Source organism: Syngnathus acus, chromosome 9, assembly GCF_901709675.1.
Source record: "Syngnathus acus chromosome 9, fSynAcu1.2, whole genome shotgun sequence".
NCBI classification, from domain to species: Eukaryota; Metazoa; Chordata; class Actinopteri; order Syngnathiformes; family Syngnathidae; genus Syngnathus; species Syngnathus acus.
Window position 1 is genome coordinate 19,581,396 of NC_051094.1, and position 19,475 is coordinate 19,600,870.

At 43.0% G+C, this 19,475-nt stretch overlaps 1 protein-coding gene across 2 annotated transcripts in view; it reads left to right on the forward strand.

Moving 5' to 3' along the window:
* Positions 1 to 388: 388 nt before the first annotated feature.
* pias2 (protein inhibitor of activated STAT, 2) overlaps positions 389 to 19,475 on the forward strand; it is a 181,245-nt gene continuing 162,158 nt past the window's right edge. For both annotated transcript variants that reach the window (XM_037259490.1, XM_037259493.1), the window contains exons 1-2: positions 389 to 440; positions 16,464 to 16,638. In XM_037259490.1, coding sequence (XP_037115385.1) covers positions 16,527 to 16,638 — 112 coding nt within the window. In that variant the 5' untranslated portion in view covers positions 389 to 440; positions 16,464 to 16,526. The remainder of the gene's footprint in view (positions 441 to 16,463; positions 16,639 to 19,475) is intronic.

The following is a 19,475-nucleotide window of genomic DNA, read 5'->3' on the forward strand; positions in this document are numbered from 1 at the left end:
AGGCAAAATGGACGAGCCTGCCACATCATTTTTTCACTTTGATTTTTGGGGTGTCTATATACTGAGCCCTCTGTAGGCTGAAAACTTTTATTTCCAGCAAAAGATGTTGCATCTTTTTGTTCCTGGGACATTAAACTGTCCATATCAGTATAGATATCCAACATTTTTGTTGTCACCATTGAAATCTGATGTATTTTCAAAGTGTTCCTTTAATTTTATTGAGCAGTGTGTGTGTGTATATATATATATATATTTTTTTTTTAAAAGTGTGGTTTGCATTGAATACATGAATTTTAAAAAATGAACAAAAAAGATCAGTCTTGACTGCCCCAATATGGCCGACCAGTGACGTCTTTGATGAACCCGTCTCAAGCAACCTCGCGTTTTTAAAGATATCTATGAAGGTGATCAAGAAGATGGCGTCCAACCGGGAGAATCCGGTAGGCGAAAAGAAAAATGTGATATGTTGTTATTGTTGAGTTTGTCAGCCTTCTCTATCTGTTGCGAAAACGTGTTTTGCTTTCTTGAGTTCAAACAAACTTTGAAGGTTGGATTTTTACAACATGTATACGTTTTTTTGTCAGTCTCACTGCTAGCAGTTTATGATTAGCAAGTCGTCATTGTCTTATACTAGTTCGCATTGTTTTGGTGCTTAGTCGTTAAAGATTTCCGACAGTATGAGTTTGGCCACGATAGTTAAACGATCTCAGAATATCACATAAGTGCGCAAACTAGACAGTATATAACATCTGGGTGCTCTGTTATGAAAATATTAAAGCGGTGGTTATCTTGCCGGTGTTACATGTCAAGTTGCTCCCATGTTATCTTGCTCCCCGTCTCGAGTTACGACTGTTATGGTAAAGCGATTTTGTGTTTCGCGACTAGAGATTCGTTACAAGCGACTTGGAACTTGCCTGACTGCAAAACTGTTCAAATTCTCAATAAAAACGCTGAACGAAACTTATTGTTTGCATTTCCGACTGGCTGCAACACATAGCAAATATACAAAAAAATATATAAAATAGAAAAGTCATAAGCGGGATTTGAACCCGTAACGCAAAGAAATAAAGTACAGCGTACTGAGCACAGCCTTAATCGCTGTGCTGTCGTGGCACACAGTACATTCAATACATAGTTTTTAATATACTCAAAACTAAATTACCAGGCGAGGGTACGCGTTGATCTGATGCCTTGTGTATACCCGCCCATATTAACTGGGTCCTCGGAAGCTACTTGACATGTTCGCGTTCCAAAGCTTCACGCCAACCTCGTAGCAGGGCATCATGCATTTATGACATGATCAACTTTCTAGACACATAAGGAATGGGTCCAAGTACTAAAGCAGCGGTGTTATATTGATCGGCTTTGCGTATTAATAGGAGTGTGGAGAGAACAAAATTTCACTAATGGTTGTCTGTCATGCGACGCGCGGAGGGTGAGCGGTGGGATATACAAAAGTAAAAGTTACCTTTATTGACTTTACAGTTTTTTGTCTCTAATTATTCATCACATTTTAACGGTCCTTACACTACTATTTCAAAATCCATGCGTTGACATCATCCCTGACATTGTGGTGCAAACAAACTTGAACATTGGGCGCGCGTGTATTCAGGTGCCTCTAAGGACTTTTGAATGTCAACATTGTGTAAAGAGTGCTCTGATGTCAAACATAACAGAACAATAATTCATCCTTGGCTGGGGGGCTGTGCAAGTGTACCACCTTTTCAGCGATAAACTTTCGTTCACCCTCCGCGCGTCGCATAACAGACAACCATTTGTGAAATTTTGTTCTCTCCACACTCCTATTAATACGCAAAGCCAATCAATATACCACCGCTGCTTTAGTACTTGGACCCATTCCTTATGTGTCTAGAAATTTGATGTCATATATGCATGATGCCCTGCTACAAGGTTGACGTGAAGCTTTGGAACGCAACCATGTTAAGTTGCTTCCGAGGAGCCAGTTAAAATGGGCGGGTATACACAAGGCATCAGATCAACGCGTACCCTCGCCGGGTAATTTAGTTTACGGTATATTAAAATTTATCTTTTGTATTTACTGTATACCACGATAGCACAGTGGTTAAGGCTCTGCTCGGTACGCTGCAATTTACTTATTTGCAACACGGGTTCAAATCCCGCTTATGACTTTTCTATTTTATATTTTTTTTAGTGTTTGCTGTGTTGCAGCCAGTCGGAAATGCAAACGATACGCTTCGTTCAGCGTTTTTATTGAGAATTTGAACAGTTTTGCAGTCAGGAAAAGTCCAAGTCGCTTGTGACGAATCTCTAGTCGCGAAACACAAAATCGCTTTACCATAACAGTCGTAACTCGAGATGGGGAGCAAGATAACATGGGAGCAACTTGACATGTAACACCGGTGTTGTGCCAAAGTAGGTTCAAGACAATCTTGTTTGACCAAAAGGACAACGAAATTATTTATTTGTTTACTTATTTAATTATTTATTTACTATCCCATATTGTAAAGTTATCACTACACAAATAATTTATTTATTCTTTCTTCTCCGTTATTATTAAGTTAGTACTGCACAATGCATTCAATAATTTCTTCATTATGAGTACTCAGTCATACAACAGGTAAAAGGAACATTTGTAACTAGAAAATGCAATTTCTGGAGAAATTGCATGTGAAGGTGAAGAAACTGAATAACGTCTGGGGGAATGCTGCAGAATGATGTTGGAATGAGTTGAATTACTTGAGAAATGTAGAAATTAGAGTTGAAAAACAAAATCTTGGAGAATTTGGCGTGAATTTCAAAATTGAAAATTTGGAATTTTTGGTAAGTTAAAAGTTGTGGAATAGGTAGGCAAAAGATAAACAGTTGAAAGTTGGAATGGGTTGAAAAATGTAGAAATTAGGTGAAATTTTGTGAAATGTTAAGAAATGTTAAGAAATGTTAAGAAATGTTAAGAAATGTTGTGAAATTTTGTGAAATTTTGTGAAATTTTGAGGAAATTTCAAAATTGAAAATTTTGAATTTTTGGTAAGTGGGAAGTTGTGGAATAGGTAGGCAAAAGATGAACTGTTGAAAGTTGGAACGGGTTGAATCGATGGAAAAATGTAGAAATTATAGGGGAAAAACGAAATTTTGGAGAATTTGTCATGAATTTCAAATTTGAAAATTTGGAATTTTTGGGAAATGGGAAGTTGTGGAAAAGGTAGGCAAACGATGAACAGTTGAAAGTTGTAATGGGTTGAATCGGTTGAAAAATGTAGAGATCAGAGGTGAAAAACAAAATTTTGTGAAATATTGCGGAAATCTTAAACGTGAATACGTGAAATTTTTGAATTTGACAATTTTGGGAATGTCGAGAATCTTTCCGAATGTGATTTGAATGTGCTGAATGTTGTAGAATAAGTAGGCAAAAGATGAACAGTTGAAAATTGGAACGGGTTGAATCAGTGGAAAAATGTAGAAATTAGAAGGGAAAAACAAAATTTTGGAGAATCTGCCGTAAATTTCAAATTTGAAAATTTTGAATTTTTGGGAAGTGGGAAGTTGCGGAATAGGTAGGCAAAAGATGAACAGTTGAAAGTTGGAATAGGTTGAATCGGTTGAAAAATGTAGAAATTAGAGGTGAAAAACAAAATGTTTGTGAAATTTTGCAGAACTTTTAGACGTGAAAATGTGAAATTTTTTAATTTGTCAATTTTGGGAATGTCGAGAATCTTTCCGAATGTGACTTGAATGTGCTGAATGATGTGCATTTCAAACTGGAACGACGTAAATGTGAAATGTTGAATGTGCCATTAAGAATGAATGGGGAAAACTGTCGTAAATTTGCGAATTTTGCGAAAACGGAATATTTTTGGAACGAGAAAAATAGAAGCCCTCATCTTGTGAATATTTGGAATAGCCCTCATCTTGTGAATATTTGGAATAGCCCTCATCTTGTGAAGATTTGGAATCTTGTGAAAAGTGGAATGGAGTGAATTGGTTGAATTATGTGGAAGTAGTAGAAGGGTTAAAATAGAAATAAAATAGAAAAAGAAGAAGAACTAGAAAATGCAATTCCTGGGGAAATTGCGTGTGAAGGTGAAAACTTTGAATAACTTCTTGGGGAATGCTGCCGAATGATGTTGAAACGAGTTGAATTACTTGAGAAATGTAGAAAATAGAAGTGTAAAACGAAATTTTGGAGAATTTGTGGTGAATTTCAAAATTGAAAATTTGTAATTTTTGGGGAAGTGGAAACTTGTGGAATAGGTAGGAAAATGATGAACAGTTGAAAGTTAGAACGGGTTGAATCGTTTGAAAAAGGTAGAAATTAGAGTTGAAAAATGACATTTTGGAGAATTTGGCGTAAATTTCAAAATTGAAAATTTTAACTTTTGGCAAGTGGAAAGTTGTGGAATAGGTAGGAAAAAGATGAACAGTTGAAAGTTGGAACGGGTTGAATCGGTTAAAACATGTTGAAGTTAGAGCAAATGTTGAATGCCTCATAGAGAATGAATGAGAATTTAAAAAACAAATTTGCGCCAAAATCTTTTGAAATTTGGAACTTAACGAAAACTACAGGTTCAAGAGGTTCACTTTGGAGTTCAAAAGTTGAAACGGATTGAATCGGACAAAAACTGGTTTCATTTAGGGCAGTGGTCCCCAACCTTTTTTGCGCCACGGACCGGTTACATGTCAGAAATATTTTCGCGGACCGGCATTTATATAAATAAATAATACATTTATATAAATAAATAAATAATACATTTATAATAAATATATAAATACGATGAAATAAAATGATACGACTGACATAAAAACAAGTACAAATGACAAAAATAAAACTCACCATTACGTTGAATTAGTGGGAGCACTGAGTTTGTTTCTCAGAAACGAGCCGGTCCCATCTAGACGTAATCGGAGACAATGACACCCGAAGTGATTAAGGTTTGTCTTTTATTGCAGGATGCTTGGTCTCCATGTGTTGAAGCAGTTTTGAATGCTTCATTGCCTGGTTAGTTAGCCTGTCGCCACATATTAGCTTTGCGGGCTCGACTGGGGAAACATGTCACGTGACCGGGACGAGTGTCTTGACCTGAATTAATTGATCGTCGATAATTTTTTTTTTTTTCTGTGCGGCTTGGCAGCCCGGTATCAAGTGACCCACGGACCGGTACCGGTCCGCGGCCCGGTGGTTGGGGACCACTGATTTAGGGCACTTCTTGTTGAAATAAGGTCACTTCCGGTTTATTTGGGGCACTTCCGGTTTAATTTAGTGCACTTCCGGTTTTTTTGGGGCACTTCCGGTTTAATTTAGTGCACTTCTGGTTTGATTTGGGTCACTTCCGGTTTGATTTGGGTCACTTCCGGTTAGATTTGGGTCACTTCCGATTCACTTCCTGTTAAAATTGGGGCACTTCCGGTTCACTTCATGGTCAAATTGGGTCACACAAGGGGTGAATTTGGTAAGTATAATGGAAGTGGGGGTGAAGGGGGTGAATATGGTGAGCATAAGGTGAATAAAGTTGGAATGGGTTGAATCGTTTGAAAATTGTAGAATTTAGAAGGGAAAAACCAAATTTTGGAGAATTTGGCGAGAATTTCAAAATTGAACATTTTGAATTTTCGGTAAGTGGGAAGTTGTGAATAGGTAGGCAAAAGATGAACAGTTGAAAGCAGGGCTGTGGACTCGGACTCGGGGACTCGGACTCGGTCGGACTCGGTCATTTTTGCCGGACTCGGTGCTGATTTTGACCGAGTCCACCGAGTCCGACAATAAAAAAAATACGTTCAATTTCATTTTCATCATGCTGCTGAGAATGCGCGTAGGAATACTGTCCACAGCCCTGCTTACGATCAAGTTTGAAAAAGAACTTGACAGCATTGAGCGCCGCCGGCTGTGACTACGGGGGCCCATTAGGTCCAGAAAAGCTGACAAGACGCTTGCCAAAATGGCAAGGAAAAAATGCACAGCTAAACGAATATATGACTATGAACACAGGACGTTTTTAACAGAGTTAAAGTTGTTTTTTGTTGAACGCTATGGCAAGCCATTCTGCCTGATATGTCGGACGTCATTGGCGCATTTAAAAGCTTCAAATGGTCAGCGCCACTTCAGCTCACTTCATGCCAATATCGATAAGGACTTTGTAAAAGGGACTGAATTTCGCAAGCACAAGTTTGGAGACTTTGAAAAGTCAGGCAGAAAAATTACGAAGCACTCAGAGACTGTCACACTTGCATTGTTTCAACTGGCTTGGAACATTGCACGGGCTAAAAAGCCATACAATGAAGTGGAGTTCGTTAAAATATGCCTCAGTGACGTTATTGAATTTTATTTTCATCATGCTGCTGAGAATGCGCGTAGGAATACTGTCCACAGCCCTGCTTGCTTGTTATGAAGACAAATTTAGTTGTTGCGTGCGCGCCCGCGCCTGCCTGCCTGCGTGCGTGCACGTAGAAGACCCACAATGCCCCGCGCGCAGCCAAGATGGAAGAACCCGGGAGTAGCGAGAGAACAATGTTTTGCCTCTAGATTTGGGGGGAAACGGAGCGTAAGTTACGATCAATGCGGCCACGTTGAGTTGCACTTAGGCTAATGTTTACATTATGTACCAATGTCAAGGACGATTATGTCACCCAGCTTATATCATTGATGTGTTTTTCGATAGTTGTGGGGTCGTCACTAATTATTTGTGTTTAGATAAATGTCTGAGCTATAATGGTGTAATTAATGATTAAAACTTGAAAGTATCTGTTTATTGTATTAGTTTATATGTTTAATAAAGACAAAGCCATCACAAAACTGTTGTAATTATTTAGATTTTGATCTAAATTAGCCTTGAATAAAGACTAAGCAGTCACATGAATTAACAGAAAAAATGGACAGCCGGACTCGGACTCATGGTCAAGAGGCCGGACTCGGACTCGGTGCAAAAGTCCGACCGAGTCCACAGCCCTGGTTGAAAGTTGGAATGGGTTGAATCGGTTGAAAAATTTAGAAATTAGAGGTCAAGATTTTGTGAAACCTTGCGGAAAATTTAAACGTGAAAACGTGAAATTTTTGAATTTGGCAATTTTGGAAATGTCGAGAATCTTTCCGAATGTGCTGAATGTTGTGGAATAGGTAGGCAAAAGATGAACAGTTGAAAGTTGGAACGGGTTGAATCGGTGGGAAAATGTAGAAATTAGAAGGGAAAAAACGAAATTTTGGAGATTTCTTTTTTTTTTTATTCAATGTTTTACCAGGTAAGCCAATTGCGAACACTTTCTCATTTACAATGGCGAACTGGAGGCAAGGTGTGTCAAGTGTCTTGCCCAAGGACACAACGACATGTGACTGTGACAGAGCTGGGATCAAACCGCCAACCCTCCGGTTACTAAATGATCCACTCTACTGCCTGAGCCACAGCCGCGTGAATTTCAAATTTGAAAATTTTGAATTTTTAGGAAGTGGGAAGTTGTGGAATAGGTAGGCAAAAGATTCGTCACAAGCAACATGGAAATTGTCGGACTGTAAAATTGTTCAAATCCTTAATAAACACGTAAAACGAAACGTCTCGTTTACATTTTCGACTGGCTGCACGAAATTGGAAATTATAAAAAAATATAACAGTAGAAAGCTGCATTTGAATCTATGACGCAACTTAATGAAGAACCACCTGAGAGCTTGACCACTCAACTGCTGTGCTACGAACCACTTATTCAAGATGTGGCAATCTAAATAAAAATCTTCATGAAAAAAAAAATTAAAATCAGACATCGAGATGTACCGAATTTTTGTATATGTTGTGCAAAATGTGTATTTATGTTTAATTGTAGTGTGCCTACGTCCATAAATTTGTGCACAGCCTTATTGGCGCTAGAAAAATTACGTAGCATACTCATTTGGGTGGGCGGGCAGTTTCGGCTCATTCGGAATGGTGAGGTGGAAACGGAGTTTGTGTAGGATACGGAGAGAGAGAAAGGAAAGTTTAACGTGAAAACGAGTGGCGAGACAGATGGTGAGGGTACTACAGGAGGTGATCACAGGCCAGTAAAGCAAAAATATAAACGCTCGACATGTTTTAACATTGACTGGTTAAAACAGGAGAAATACACAATGTGACCAAGACCATGCCGAGGCGATCCATTTTATGCTAGCGGCTCCCTGTGCCCAGCAAAAATTCTCCTCAGATATGTAGGTAAAACTGCATTAGATGATCACGCAAAGTCTAAAAACATCAAAATCATACCCAGCCAAGAGCAGCAAGCAGCAGAGGCACAGGCAAGTACAAGCAAAGCACACACCACACTCTAACGCAAAAGTTTTGGCTCAGCGGCCACATTGAGTCAAGTCAAGTTTATTTGTATAGCCCTAAATCACAAGCAGTCTCAAAGGGCTTCACATAGACAACAATTGACAATTATTCTCAAAGCATCCCCTGATCTTAAGCTCCCAAAAGGGCAAGGAAAAACTAAAAAAAACCCGACCAGGGGAAAATGAGAAACCTTGAGAAGGGACCACAGATGGAAGGATCCCCCTTTCAGGATCACCAGGCTGCAATGGATGCAGAGAGGGCACAAATAATACATAATATGAAAATCAATGAAAAAGTGGATGTCCAAGTCAAAGCGAAGAGCTGCCGGAGGTACCCTCGATTGTCCTGGCAGTGTCTTCGAGGAGGTTGAGCTGCAGTTCCCTCATCCTGAATCGGTCCACGAGAATCCAGATAGCCGCTGTCAGCTTGGGTGCCACCTAACCACCTCCAAAGCTCTGGAGCCCGAATAGAAAATGCTCTAGACCAGCGGTGGCCAACCCGCGGCTCGCGAGCCGCATGCGGCTCGCGAGCCGGGTTTCATGCGGCTCTTTTACGTTCGCTTCGCTTCGGGGGGGGGGGGTTAATGGGACGTCAAACGCTGCGCGTTCGCTTCGTTCCGGGGGGGGGGGGGGTATGGGGTGTTAATGGGACGTCAAACGCTGCGCGTTCGCTTCGCTTGGGGGGGTGTTAATGGGACGTCAAACGCTGCGCGTTCGCTTCGGGGGGGGGGGGGTTGTGGCTCTTTGCGGTTCACAGTAAAAAAATGTGGCTCTTAGTCTCTGACTGGTTGGCCACCCCTGCTCTAGACCCTGCAGACATTTTCTTGGCCCTCGGTGTCACTAAAAGACTAGCGTTTTGCGAACGAAGGTTACGAGACGGAACATAAGGAACAACTAGGTCGACGAGATATGAAGGCGCTAAGCCATGCAGTGATTTATAGGTTAATAGAAGAACCTTGGAGTCACATCTTAAATGGACCGGGAGCCAATGTAAGTTGGCTAATATTGGGGTAATGTGATCAAATTTTCTTGACCGTGAGAGCAGCCTCGCAGCAGCATTTTGTACTAACTGTAGACTTTTGATGCGGGACTTAGGAACACCAGAGAATAATGCATTACAGTAGTCCAGGCGCGACGTGACGAACGCATGTATAATAGTTTCCGCATCACCGGTCGAGAGGATCAGACGAATCTTAGCAATACAACGAAGGCGAATAAACACAATTCTGGTTATATTCTTAATGTGCTTTTGAAAGGAGAGCGTTTGGTCAAGTATTACCCCGAGATTAGTTACAGTATCGCTCTGAGTGATAGTACGGTTATCTATAGTTATAGTGGTTTCCTTAAATAAGTGTTGATAACGAGTTGGACCAATTATCAACATCTCAGTTTTATCTGGGTTAAGACGAAGGAAGTTGAGAGACATCCATTGCTTGATCTCCGCAAGGCACACCTCAAGATTACAACAGTCCCACGGATCTGTCATCGATAACGGCATATATATATAATTGGGTGTCATCCGCGTAACATTGAAAACTAATATTATATTTACGTATTATATCCCCAAGCGGAATCATATAAATATTAAATAGAATTGATCCGAGTACCGATCCCTGTGGGACACCACACGTAACATTATAGAGCTCAGAGGACGTATTGCCATGGACCACTCGGTGCGTCCTGTCTGATAGATAGGAATAGAACGAGCCTAGTGCTGACCCTGAAATACCAACACAACTTTTAAGATGCCCTAATAAAATATCGAAGTCTACAGTGTCGAAGGCAGCACTAAGATCGAGTAGTAACAATACAGATGAAGTGTTTGAATTCATAGCTATGAGGAGATCATTAGTCACTTTAGCAAGTGCTGTCTCAGTGGAATGATTAGCTCTAAAACCAGACTGAAAAGATTCATATCGATTATTGGCGACCATGTAATCAATAAACACAGCTCAGTGGCCTAGTGGTAGAGTGTCCGCCCTGAGACTGGAAGGTTGTGGGTTCAAACCCCGGCCGGGTCATACCAAAGACTATAAAAATGGGACCCATTGCCTCCCTGCTTGGCACTCAGCATTAAGGGTTGGAATTGGGGGGTTAGATCACCAACTGATTCCCGAGCGCGGCACCGCTGCTGCTCACTGCTCCCCTCTCCCCCAGGGGATGGATTAAAATCACACGGGGATGGGTTAAATGCAGAGGACAAATTTCACCACACCCAGGTGTGTGTGTGACGATCATTGGGACTTTAATCTTTAATCTTAATAAGCTGCTGCGCTACTACTTTTTCAAGAAGTTTTGCTATGAATGGGAGGTTTGAAACTGGCCTATAATTACTGAGACAGTCCGGGTCAAGATTTGGTCGCTTAAGTAACGGTTTAATGAACGGCTTTAAAGGCTGTTGGCACTATCCCAGAGGAGACAGACAGATTGATTATATTTAAGACGGACGGTCCTAAAATTTGAAATAATTCTTTAAGTAGTTTGGCTGGAAGCGGGTCGTGTAAACATGTTGTTTGTTTAGCCGCACTAACCAATTGTGTAAGCCTTTCAAAGGACACGCTTTTAAAATTTGAGAGGGTTATTGCATGATCATCAGCGCTGGTAATCGGCTGTCTCGACTGAGCGATTGGAATGGTATTCTTGATCTCATCCCTAATGGATTCAATCTTTCGAGCAAAACATTTCATGAACTCGTCAGCTGAGTGGAAGGAGCTATCGGGGGTCGGCTGGCGTAGTGTTAGCTTTGCCACTGTATCAAATAGGTATTTAGGATTGTTTTTATTGAGATTAATGACTTGCGAAAAATAACGAGTTTTTGCTAAGATAAGCGCATCTTTATATTTCAGGAGGCTGTCCTGCCATGCCTGATGGAAAACCTCAAGTTTGGTTAAACGCCATCTGCGCTCATGCTTTCTACATGATTGCTTAAGCGTACGTGTTTCATCTGTGAACCACGGAGTAGGCAATCTACGGCAAGTTTTCAGACGTAGCGGCGCCACAGAGTCGATGGCATTTAACAATGTCGCATTGAATTCATTTGTAAGATTATCAATAGAGCCGATATGTGCGGGAAATATGGCAGTTGCCAGCGACAGTAACTCAGATAGCGCAGTTGCAGTCATGGAGTTAAAATTACGGCTGCTATAATTCTGATTGCTCTCTTGTCTTTGACAAGGAAGTAAAATTTCAAATTTTATTAAGTAATGATCAGACAAAACAGTAGTGTATGGCAGTACTGCTATATTTGAGGTTGCAAGTCCTCGGGATAATACCAGATCTAAGGTATTTCCATTCTTATGCGTTGCTGCTTGTACGGCTTGCGTAAAACCAAACGTATCAGTTAAAGTCTGAAATGCCGACGTAAGTGGCTCTGACGGTAAACTCATGTGGATGTTGAAATCGCCCATGATTATTATATCATCCGCATTTGTCACTAGATCAGCCACGAATTCTGAAAATTCATCCAGGAAGCCAGAGTAAGCCACGGTGGACGGTAAATAACAGCAAGATAAAATGACGGTAAAGCGGTGGATCGGACAGTGAGAACTTCAAATGTTTTAAATACGTTAATCGAACGAGGCCTAAATCTAAGCTCGGAATTTGAGATGAGGGCGACACCCCCACCCTTTTTTCGAGGACGCACCACATGCGAGCTCACAAAATTTGGAGGCGAGGCCTCGTTAAGCGGCAGCAGTTCATTAGGTTTTAACCAGGTCTCGCTAAGACCAAAAACGTTTAGAATATGTTCCGTGATGAGGTCATTACCGAGAACTGCTTTCGTATGAAGCGATCTAATATTCATAAAACCGAGTGTAAGTGTAATCGGTCGATCAGGGTGCGTATCTATCGAAGGATTTTTAAACGAGATGCGAGTAAGATTGTGTTCTCTAGGCCTGACATCACCTCTCATATGTTTATTAGCACGGTGGGACGATACGACCGTGGGAATTTGATAGTAAATATTTGTTACACATGTAAAATTATCTGAAACAGGCACCGTTTCATCAGCGAAAAAAAGTTCACTCTTTCTAGGAATATAGATTACTGTTTGAGCCAGCATCAACATGCCATTGTTAGGGTGCGTATTATACATGGGGGCGTATTATACACGGAAAAAAACGGTACATATATTGTAAACACTTTTTTAAACATTTTAAAATGCTCTGTTCTTGCCGTGCTGACCGGCTGATGTGCCCTTGCAGCCCAGCGCGAGGGCATCCGCACAAGACATTTATAATTTTATTTTTAAACACTTTATTGTATTTTCAAACATTTTAAACTGTAAACGTGTCACAGCCCCGCTCTCCTCTTGCCATGTTAACTGGCTGATGCGCCCCTGCAGCCCAGGATGAGGGCATCCGCACATTGCTCAGAGGCATGCCCTGCGCTATTAGTGCTCATTGCCGGCCGCTGTCCCAAATCCTGGACGGCAGTTCTTTTTTCCTACGAAAGAAGAAAGGAACAAGGCAAAGTGTTGTGAAATAAAATATTACCTGTAATACGCATTTAGGTAGAGAACTGAACTCTCGCTCTTTATATAGCTGACGTGTCTTGCGCATCTGTTCTGCGCATCTCTAATGGCGGCCTCCGTATGATATCCGGTTTGCGATGGAGATTAAAAAACAAATAATATTTGACAATAACACACCATCAAGGATTGCACCATCGCATCAAACGATGTGTCGTCAATTATGAATTTTACTGACTAAGTGTGTTGGGTAGGATGGCTGAATGTGATGCGCGATTGACAACAAACAAGAAGAAAGGTGATTTCAAGTTCTATTTCGAGGGAGATTTTCTTCAAAAATTGTTGTACCCATGCATAATGCGCACCCCAGATTTTAGGACAATAAATTAGTTAAATTTTGTGCATTATGCATGGGAAATCAGGGTAAGACTTTTTAAATTTTATTTTTAAACCTTTATCATACTTTTAAAGACTTTATTGTATCTTTAAATACTTTTTAAATAGCTTTAAAAAGCTTGCTATGCCCTTCTGCTTCAATGACGCATGACGCAAGCTCCCTGACCGGCTCGTCAGCTTGCCTCGTAGTCCTACTCTGCCGGCATCCCAGCCCTCCTTGATTCCTTTAAACTTTCCCCAAATAAAGAGCCCGTGTTGCATTTGGTTGTCCTGCCTCGTTTGTGACAACCAGGGATGAGAATTTTCCGCGGATCCGCGGATTTCCGTGTTTTTTTCCGTCGAAAGTATTATTTTCGTGAACTGTGTAAATCCGTTGGAAAATTATTTTTTTATATATGGGGGGGAGTGGCCCGCCAACTGGCCGGGCAACGTTAGCCTCGGCGACTCGCGAGCATTCCCCCGCCCGCCGCGACGGCATCTTTAGGTTTTGTGTATTCTTTGTCAAGATATGATTAGTTATGGAGGTCGCGGCGCTGGGAACATTAAAAGAACACATCGAAACAAAAAAACACAAAGCTACGTTTTTACTTTTACAAGCATGTGGGTTTAGAAAGTAACATGATGTTACATGTAAGCTAATGTTAGGCTATTGTCATGATATCCTTAAAGAACAAATCTTCATAATCCCCACCCCCCCGCTACGTTTCCGTGCTTTTTCACATTTGCCATTCTCATCCCTGGACAACAAAACGAAGCGCGAATCAGAGATGCTGCTGACAAAAATGAAGTGGAGTCGATAAGTAGCAGAAGATTGAGATAAAGCCTGGTGAGAGTTGTTCTTACAGCTCTAGGCCAATCATCGGCAGGGATACAGATCAACATTTTCCCATTGGTCTCCTACTGGCCAATAGTGTGCTGTAAAGTCATATGGACAGAGAAAGCCCCGCGGTCAAAGTGACGCTACAAAAAGTCGCGATGCACCAAGTATATCCGCAATATTTGTTTTCATAAAAATCCGCAATGCACCGAGTCCGCGATAGATGAACCACGAAGTAGCGAGGGATTACTGTAAAGCCAACGAAATCTTTATCCTCTATGTCACTATGTCGAACAAAAACCAAAAAAATAAAGGCCTGCTGTTAAATAAAGCAATGAAAGCATTCGAGCTATACAATTGCAGCGTAGAAGGGTGACTTTTATCTTGGGTTAGATGTGCGAAGGGTGCCATTGCTTACAAACAAAACGGTCGATTCTATGTCAAAATTGACAGGATTTTTGTCAGACCTAGGTGGCAACCCTATTTGACGGATGTCAGGCCTCAGTAGATCCAGATGTGACCTTGGGTTTCTTTCCATGAACAACATTGCAGGTGACTGACCAGTTGTGGGGTGTGTAGTGTTCCTGTAAGTGTAAGCCATCAGAAATGTGCAATTTTCTGTCGCAGAGGCACTTTCTCCCCTCCACTCGATTTCATGGAATGTACATGTCTGTACAAAATGCTCAGCAAGTCCATTGGTGGCTGGGTGGTGAGGAGCGGAAGTAATATTAATAATAAATAATAATACATTTTATTTATAAGGCGCCTTTCAAGGCACTCAAGGTCGCCGTACAGACAGAAAATAGCATGCACAATTAAAAGAAAATAGAAAAGAGAGTCTAAAGGCAAAGAAACATCTGCAGCAGAGTGATGAGTTCAGGCATATGCCTGCCAAAATTGGTGGGTTTTGAGGTGGGATGCAAACATATGGATGGAGTCAATGTTTCTGATGTCTGGGGGGAGAGAATTCCAGAGGCGAGGGGCAGAGCAACGGAAGGCTCTGGCCCCCATAGTCGACAGACGAAATGGGGGGACAGTGAGGGTGATAGTGGAGGCAGACCTGAGAGACCGGGTGGGAATGTTTATGTGGAGGAGGTCTGACAGGTATGGAGGGGCGAGGTTATGGATGGCCTTGAATGTGTGGAGGAGAATTTTATAGTCAATGTGCTGTTTTATAGGAAGCCAGTGGAGTTGGTGTAGAACAGGAGTGATGTGATGGTGGACAGGGGTTCTGGTGACGATGCGAGCAGTAGCATTCTGGACCAGTTGCAATTTATGGAAGAGTTTGTGGGGGAGACCGACAAGGATGGAGTTGCAATACTCCAGACGGGAGGTGACAAGAGAGTGGACCAGGATAGCAGCGCTGTTTGGAATGAGTGATGAACGGAGGCGATTGATATTACGGAGGTGGAAATAGGCAGAACGGATTATATTGTTTATGTGGGTGCTGAATGATAGGGTGCTATCGAGGACGACACCCAAGCTCTTAGCCTGAGGGGAAGGGGAAACCGAGGAGTTGTCAGTGGTGAGTATGAAACTGGGTTGTTTGTTGAGGGAAGCTTTGAGGACTACCTCAGTTTTGTCACTGTTTAGTTTAAGGAAATTTGAGGTGAACCAGGATTTAATTTCTTGAAGGCACGCAAAGAGGGAGTAGGGTGGGAGGCTGGAAGGGGGTTTGGAGGAGACATAGAGCTGGGTGTCGTCCGCGTAGCAGTGAAAATTTGTCACAATTCTGTTCATAACTTCTATCGTCAGAATTTTTAAGAGCAGCCGAGGCGTTGGTGCAGCATCTGTTGTGATGCAAACTCTGTACCAGTCTGTCGTGGTGAAGAAGGAGCTGAGCCGAAAAGCGAAGCTTACGATTTATCGGTCAATCTACTTTCCTACCCTCACCGATGGGGACAAGCTGTGGGTCGTGAACAAAACAACGAGATACCGCATGCAAGCAGCCGAAATGAGTTTCCTCCGCAAGGTGTCCGGGCACTCCCTTAGAGATAGTATGAAAAACGTTGTCATCCGCGTGGCACTCAGTCGAACCACTGCTCCTCCTCGAGAGGAGCCAGATGAGGTGGCTCAGGCGTCTGGTTAGGATGCTTCCTGGATCCCACCCCAGGGAGGTGTTCCGCCCATGTCCCACTCTGGAAGGAAGCCCCTGGGTTCACCCAGGACACGCTGGAGAAACCATGTCCCCCAACTGGCCTGGGAACACCTTGGGGATCCCCCGGGATGAGCTGAACGAAGTGGTTGGGGAGAGGTAAGTTTAGGCTTAGCTGCGGAAACCAGCTGCCCTCGTTACCCTACCCTTGATAAGGGGTGGATGGGTGAGATGGATGGATAAATTTGTACTTCCATACCAAAGGAGACATTTGCATCATGAGTCAAAGGGTGATTTTTTTGGGATGTCTTTCTATGTTTAAAATAAGCTCAGTTAGAAATATGTTTCTTTCAAAGATAACATAGCCATGGACAACCATTTTACTGTTCCGCTTGTTTGATATGTGTGAACACTAATATCTCTGCAGGATTCATTGCTGTAGCAGACGTCAACTGTTGACCGGTAAAGCAACCCTTCAACAGGAACCAACATGAATCTCCAGGACTCTGCACCTCAAATACCACCTGTTCACCCTGATGTGCAGATGAAATCTTTGCCCTTCTATGATGTGCTGGATATACTCATCAAACCTTCCAGCTTAGGTCTGTCTTTTCTGTTTATTCAAAGTTAAAGTCAAAGTCAAAGTCTGCTTTATTGTCAATTTCTTCACATGTCAAGAGACACAAAGAGATTGAAATTACGTTTCCCACTATTCCACGGTGACAAGACATAGTACACAATATACATACCGTATTTTCCGCACTATTAGGCGCACTTAAAAACTTACATTTTACTCAAAAAAACACAGTGCGCCTTATGATGCAGAGCGCCTTATATATGGATCAATTGATGAATTCGTTGATCCATACTGGTTGTACACAGTGCTCTGCCAAAATGTTTCAGTACGTTTTAGTACGACTAGTAAATTACAAGGTCGCATCGCTTCCCAACATTACGGCAACTGTGGTCAGGGGGCGTCACCGAATAGCTGTTGTACCCGCGAGGCTATTTCATTTCAAAATAGGCTGCTCCGTTAATGTTTCGAGTAAATTTACGGATTGATATGGAAGGGAAACATAGGTAAGCAGTACCAATGTGTTAGATCGAACTTTAGTCAGTTCCGATCATTTTATAGGAGATCGTTTGAGAAACGCGATTGTTTACACTTTGCTGAGGCTCATGGGGGTCTGCGAGCTGAGGCTCATGGGAGTTTGCGGGTGGCTAATGCTATAATAATAATAGCTGCTATACACACAAGGCTATTTCATGTCAAAATAGGCTGCTCTGTTAATGTTTCGAGTAAATTTACGGATCGATATGGAAGGGAAACATAGGTAAGCAGTACCAGTGTTAGATCGAACTTTAGTCAGTTCTGATCATTTTATAGGAGATGTTTTGAGAAACGCAATTGTTTACAGAGGGCTTATTGGTTATTGGCTAGTGGATGCATACCGCAACCCTAGTCAACCTCAGTTTGTTGCAGTATAGCTTCTATTTTATGCGCCTTTTAATCCGGTGCGCCCTATATATGAAATAATTTCTAAAATAAAAAATTCAATGAGGGTGCGCCTTATAATCCAGTGCGCCTTTTGGTGCGAAAAATACGGTACAAGTAAACAACACAAAAAGTAAAAACAAGAAGGCACAAACAATGAATAAATAAGAGCAATGAATAAATAATAAATAAACAAATAACATAATAAATAAGAGGAGCAAAAATGGAGCAAGTGTGCATACAGCAGACAATCAGAATATAGCACAAAAGTACAGGACGTTACGCGGGAGGGGGGAGAGAGTTCAGGATCCTAACAGCCTGAACAGTATGAAGCTGTTGGTGAGTCTGGTGGTGCAGGAGCGCAGGCTCCTGTACCTCTTCCCAGAGGGCAGAAGATCAAACAAAGAGTGAGCGGGGTGACTCACATCACTCACAATCGTGGTCGCCTGGCGGGTGAGATGGGAGGTGTAGATGTCCTTCAGGGAGGGGAGTGAAGCACCAATAATCTTACCAGCCGTGTTCACTATGCGCTGCAGGGCCTTCATGTTGTATTCAGTGCAGCTACCACCCCAAACAGTGATACAACAGGAGAGGACGCTCTCAATGGTGCCACGGTGGAATGTAGTCATGACGGCCGGAGGAGCACTAGCTCCCCTGAGTTTCCGCAGGAAGTACAGGCGGCGCTGAGCTTTCTTCGCCAGTGATGCAGTGTTGGTGGTCCAGGAGAGGTCCTCACTGATGTGCAACCCAGGAATCTGGTGCTGCTCACTCTCTCCACCACAGCACCGTCAATGGTCAGTGGCAGGTGTTGGGTGTGACCCTTCCAGAAGTCAACAACAATCTCCTTGGTCTTGTTGACGTTCAGCAAAAGGTTGTTGTCCCTGCACCACGTGGCCAGAAGGTCGACCTCCGACCTGTATTGAGTCTCGTCGCCCTCGGTGATGAGACCCACCAGAGTCGTGTCGTCGGCATATTTCAGCACGCGGTTGCTGCTGTAAGTTGCAGTGCAGTCATGCGTCAGCAGGGTGAAGAGCAGCGGACTGAGCACGCAGCCTTGGGGGGCCCCCGTGCTCAGCGTGATGCTGGTGGAGATATTGTCGCCAACACGTACTACCTGAGGCCTCTGACAGAGGAAGTCCAGTAGCCAGTTGCAGAGGTAGGTACTGAGGCCCAGCTTGTCGAGTTCACAGATGAGTCGCTGTGGTACAATGGTGTTGAATGCAGAACTGAAGTCCACAAACAGCAATCTCACATACGAGTCCCTTCTCTCCAGGTGGATGAGGGCTGAGTGGAGGGCAGAGCAGATGGCATCCTCAGAGGACCGTTTGGCTCGGTACGCAAACTGGAAGGGGTCTATGGTGGGGGGGAGAATGGATCTGATGTGCTCCATGACAAACCGCTCAAAGCACTTCATGACGATGGGTGTTAGTGCCACGGGGCGGTAGTCATTGAAGCAGGACGGAGCAGGTTTCTTCGGCACAGGTACGATGGTAACAGCCTTGAAACATGACGGACGATGGCCTGCTGCAGGGAAATGTTAAAGATGTCCGTGAAGACACCCATCAGCTCCTCAGCGCAGTCCTTCAGCGCTCGACCTGGGATGTTGTCTGGGCCCGCCGCCTTACGGGTGTTGATAGCGGCAAGCGTCCTCCTCACGCTATCGGCAGAGAGGCACAGGGGCTGCTCGTGTGGAGGGGGAGGGGTCTTCTGCGGCCAAGTGCTGTTCTGAGCGTCGAAGCGAGCAAAGTAGCGGTTCAGATCGTTTAGCAGACGGATGTTGCCCTCACAGCTCTGCGGCGCAGGCTTATAGTCCGTGATGGTCTGAATGCCTTGCCATAGGCTCCGTGCGTCCCTGCTGTCCTTGAAGTGGGCGGTAATCTTGCAAGAGAATGCCTTTTTTGCTTCCTTGATGCTCCGGGACAGGTCGGCCCTCGCTGTTCTCAA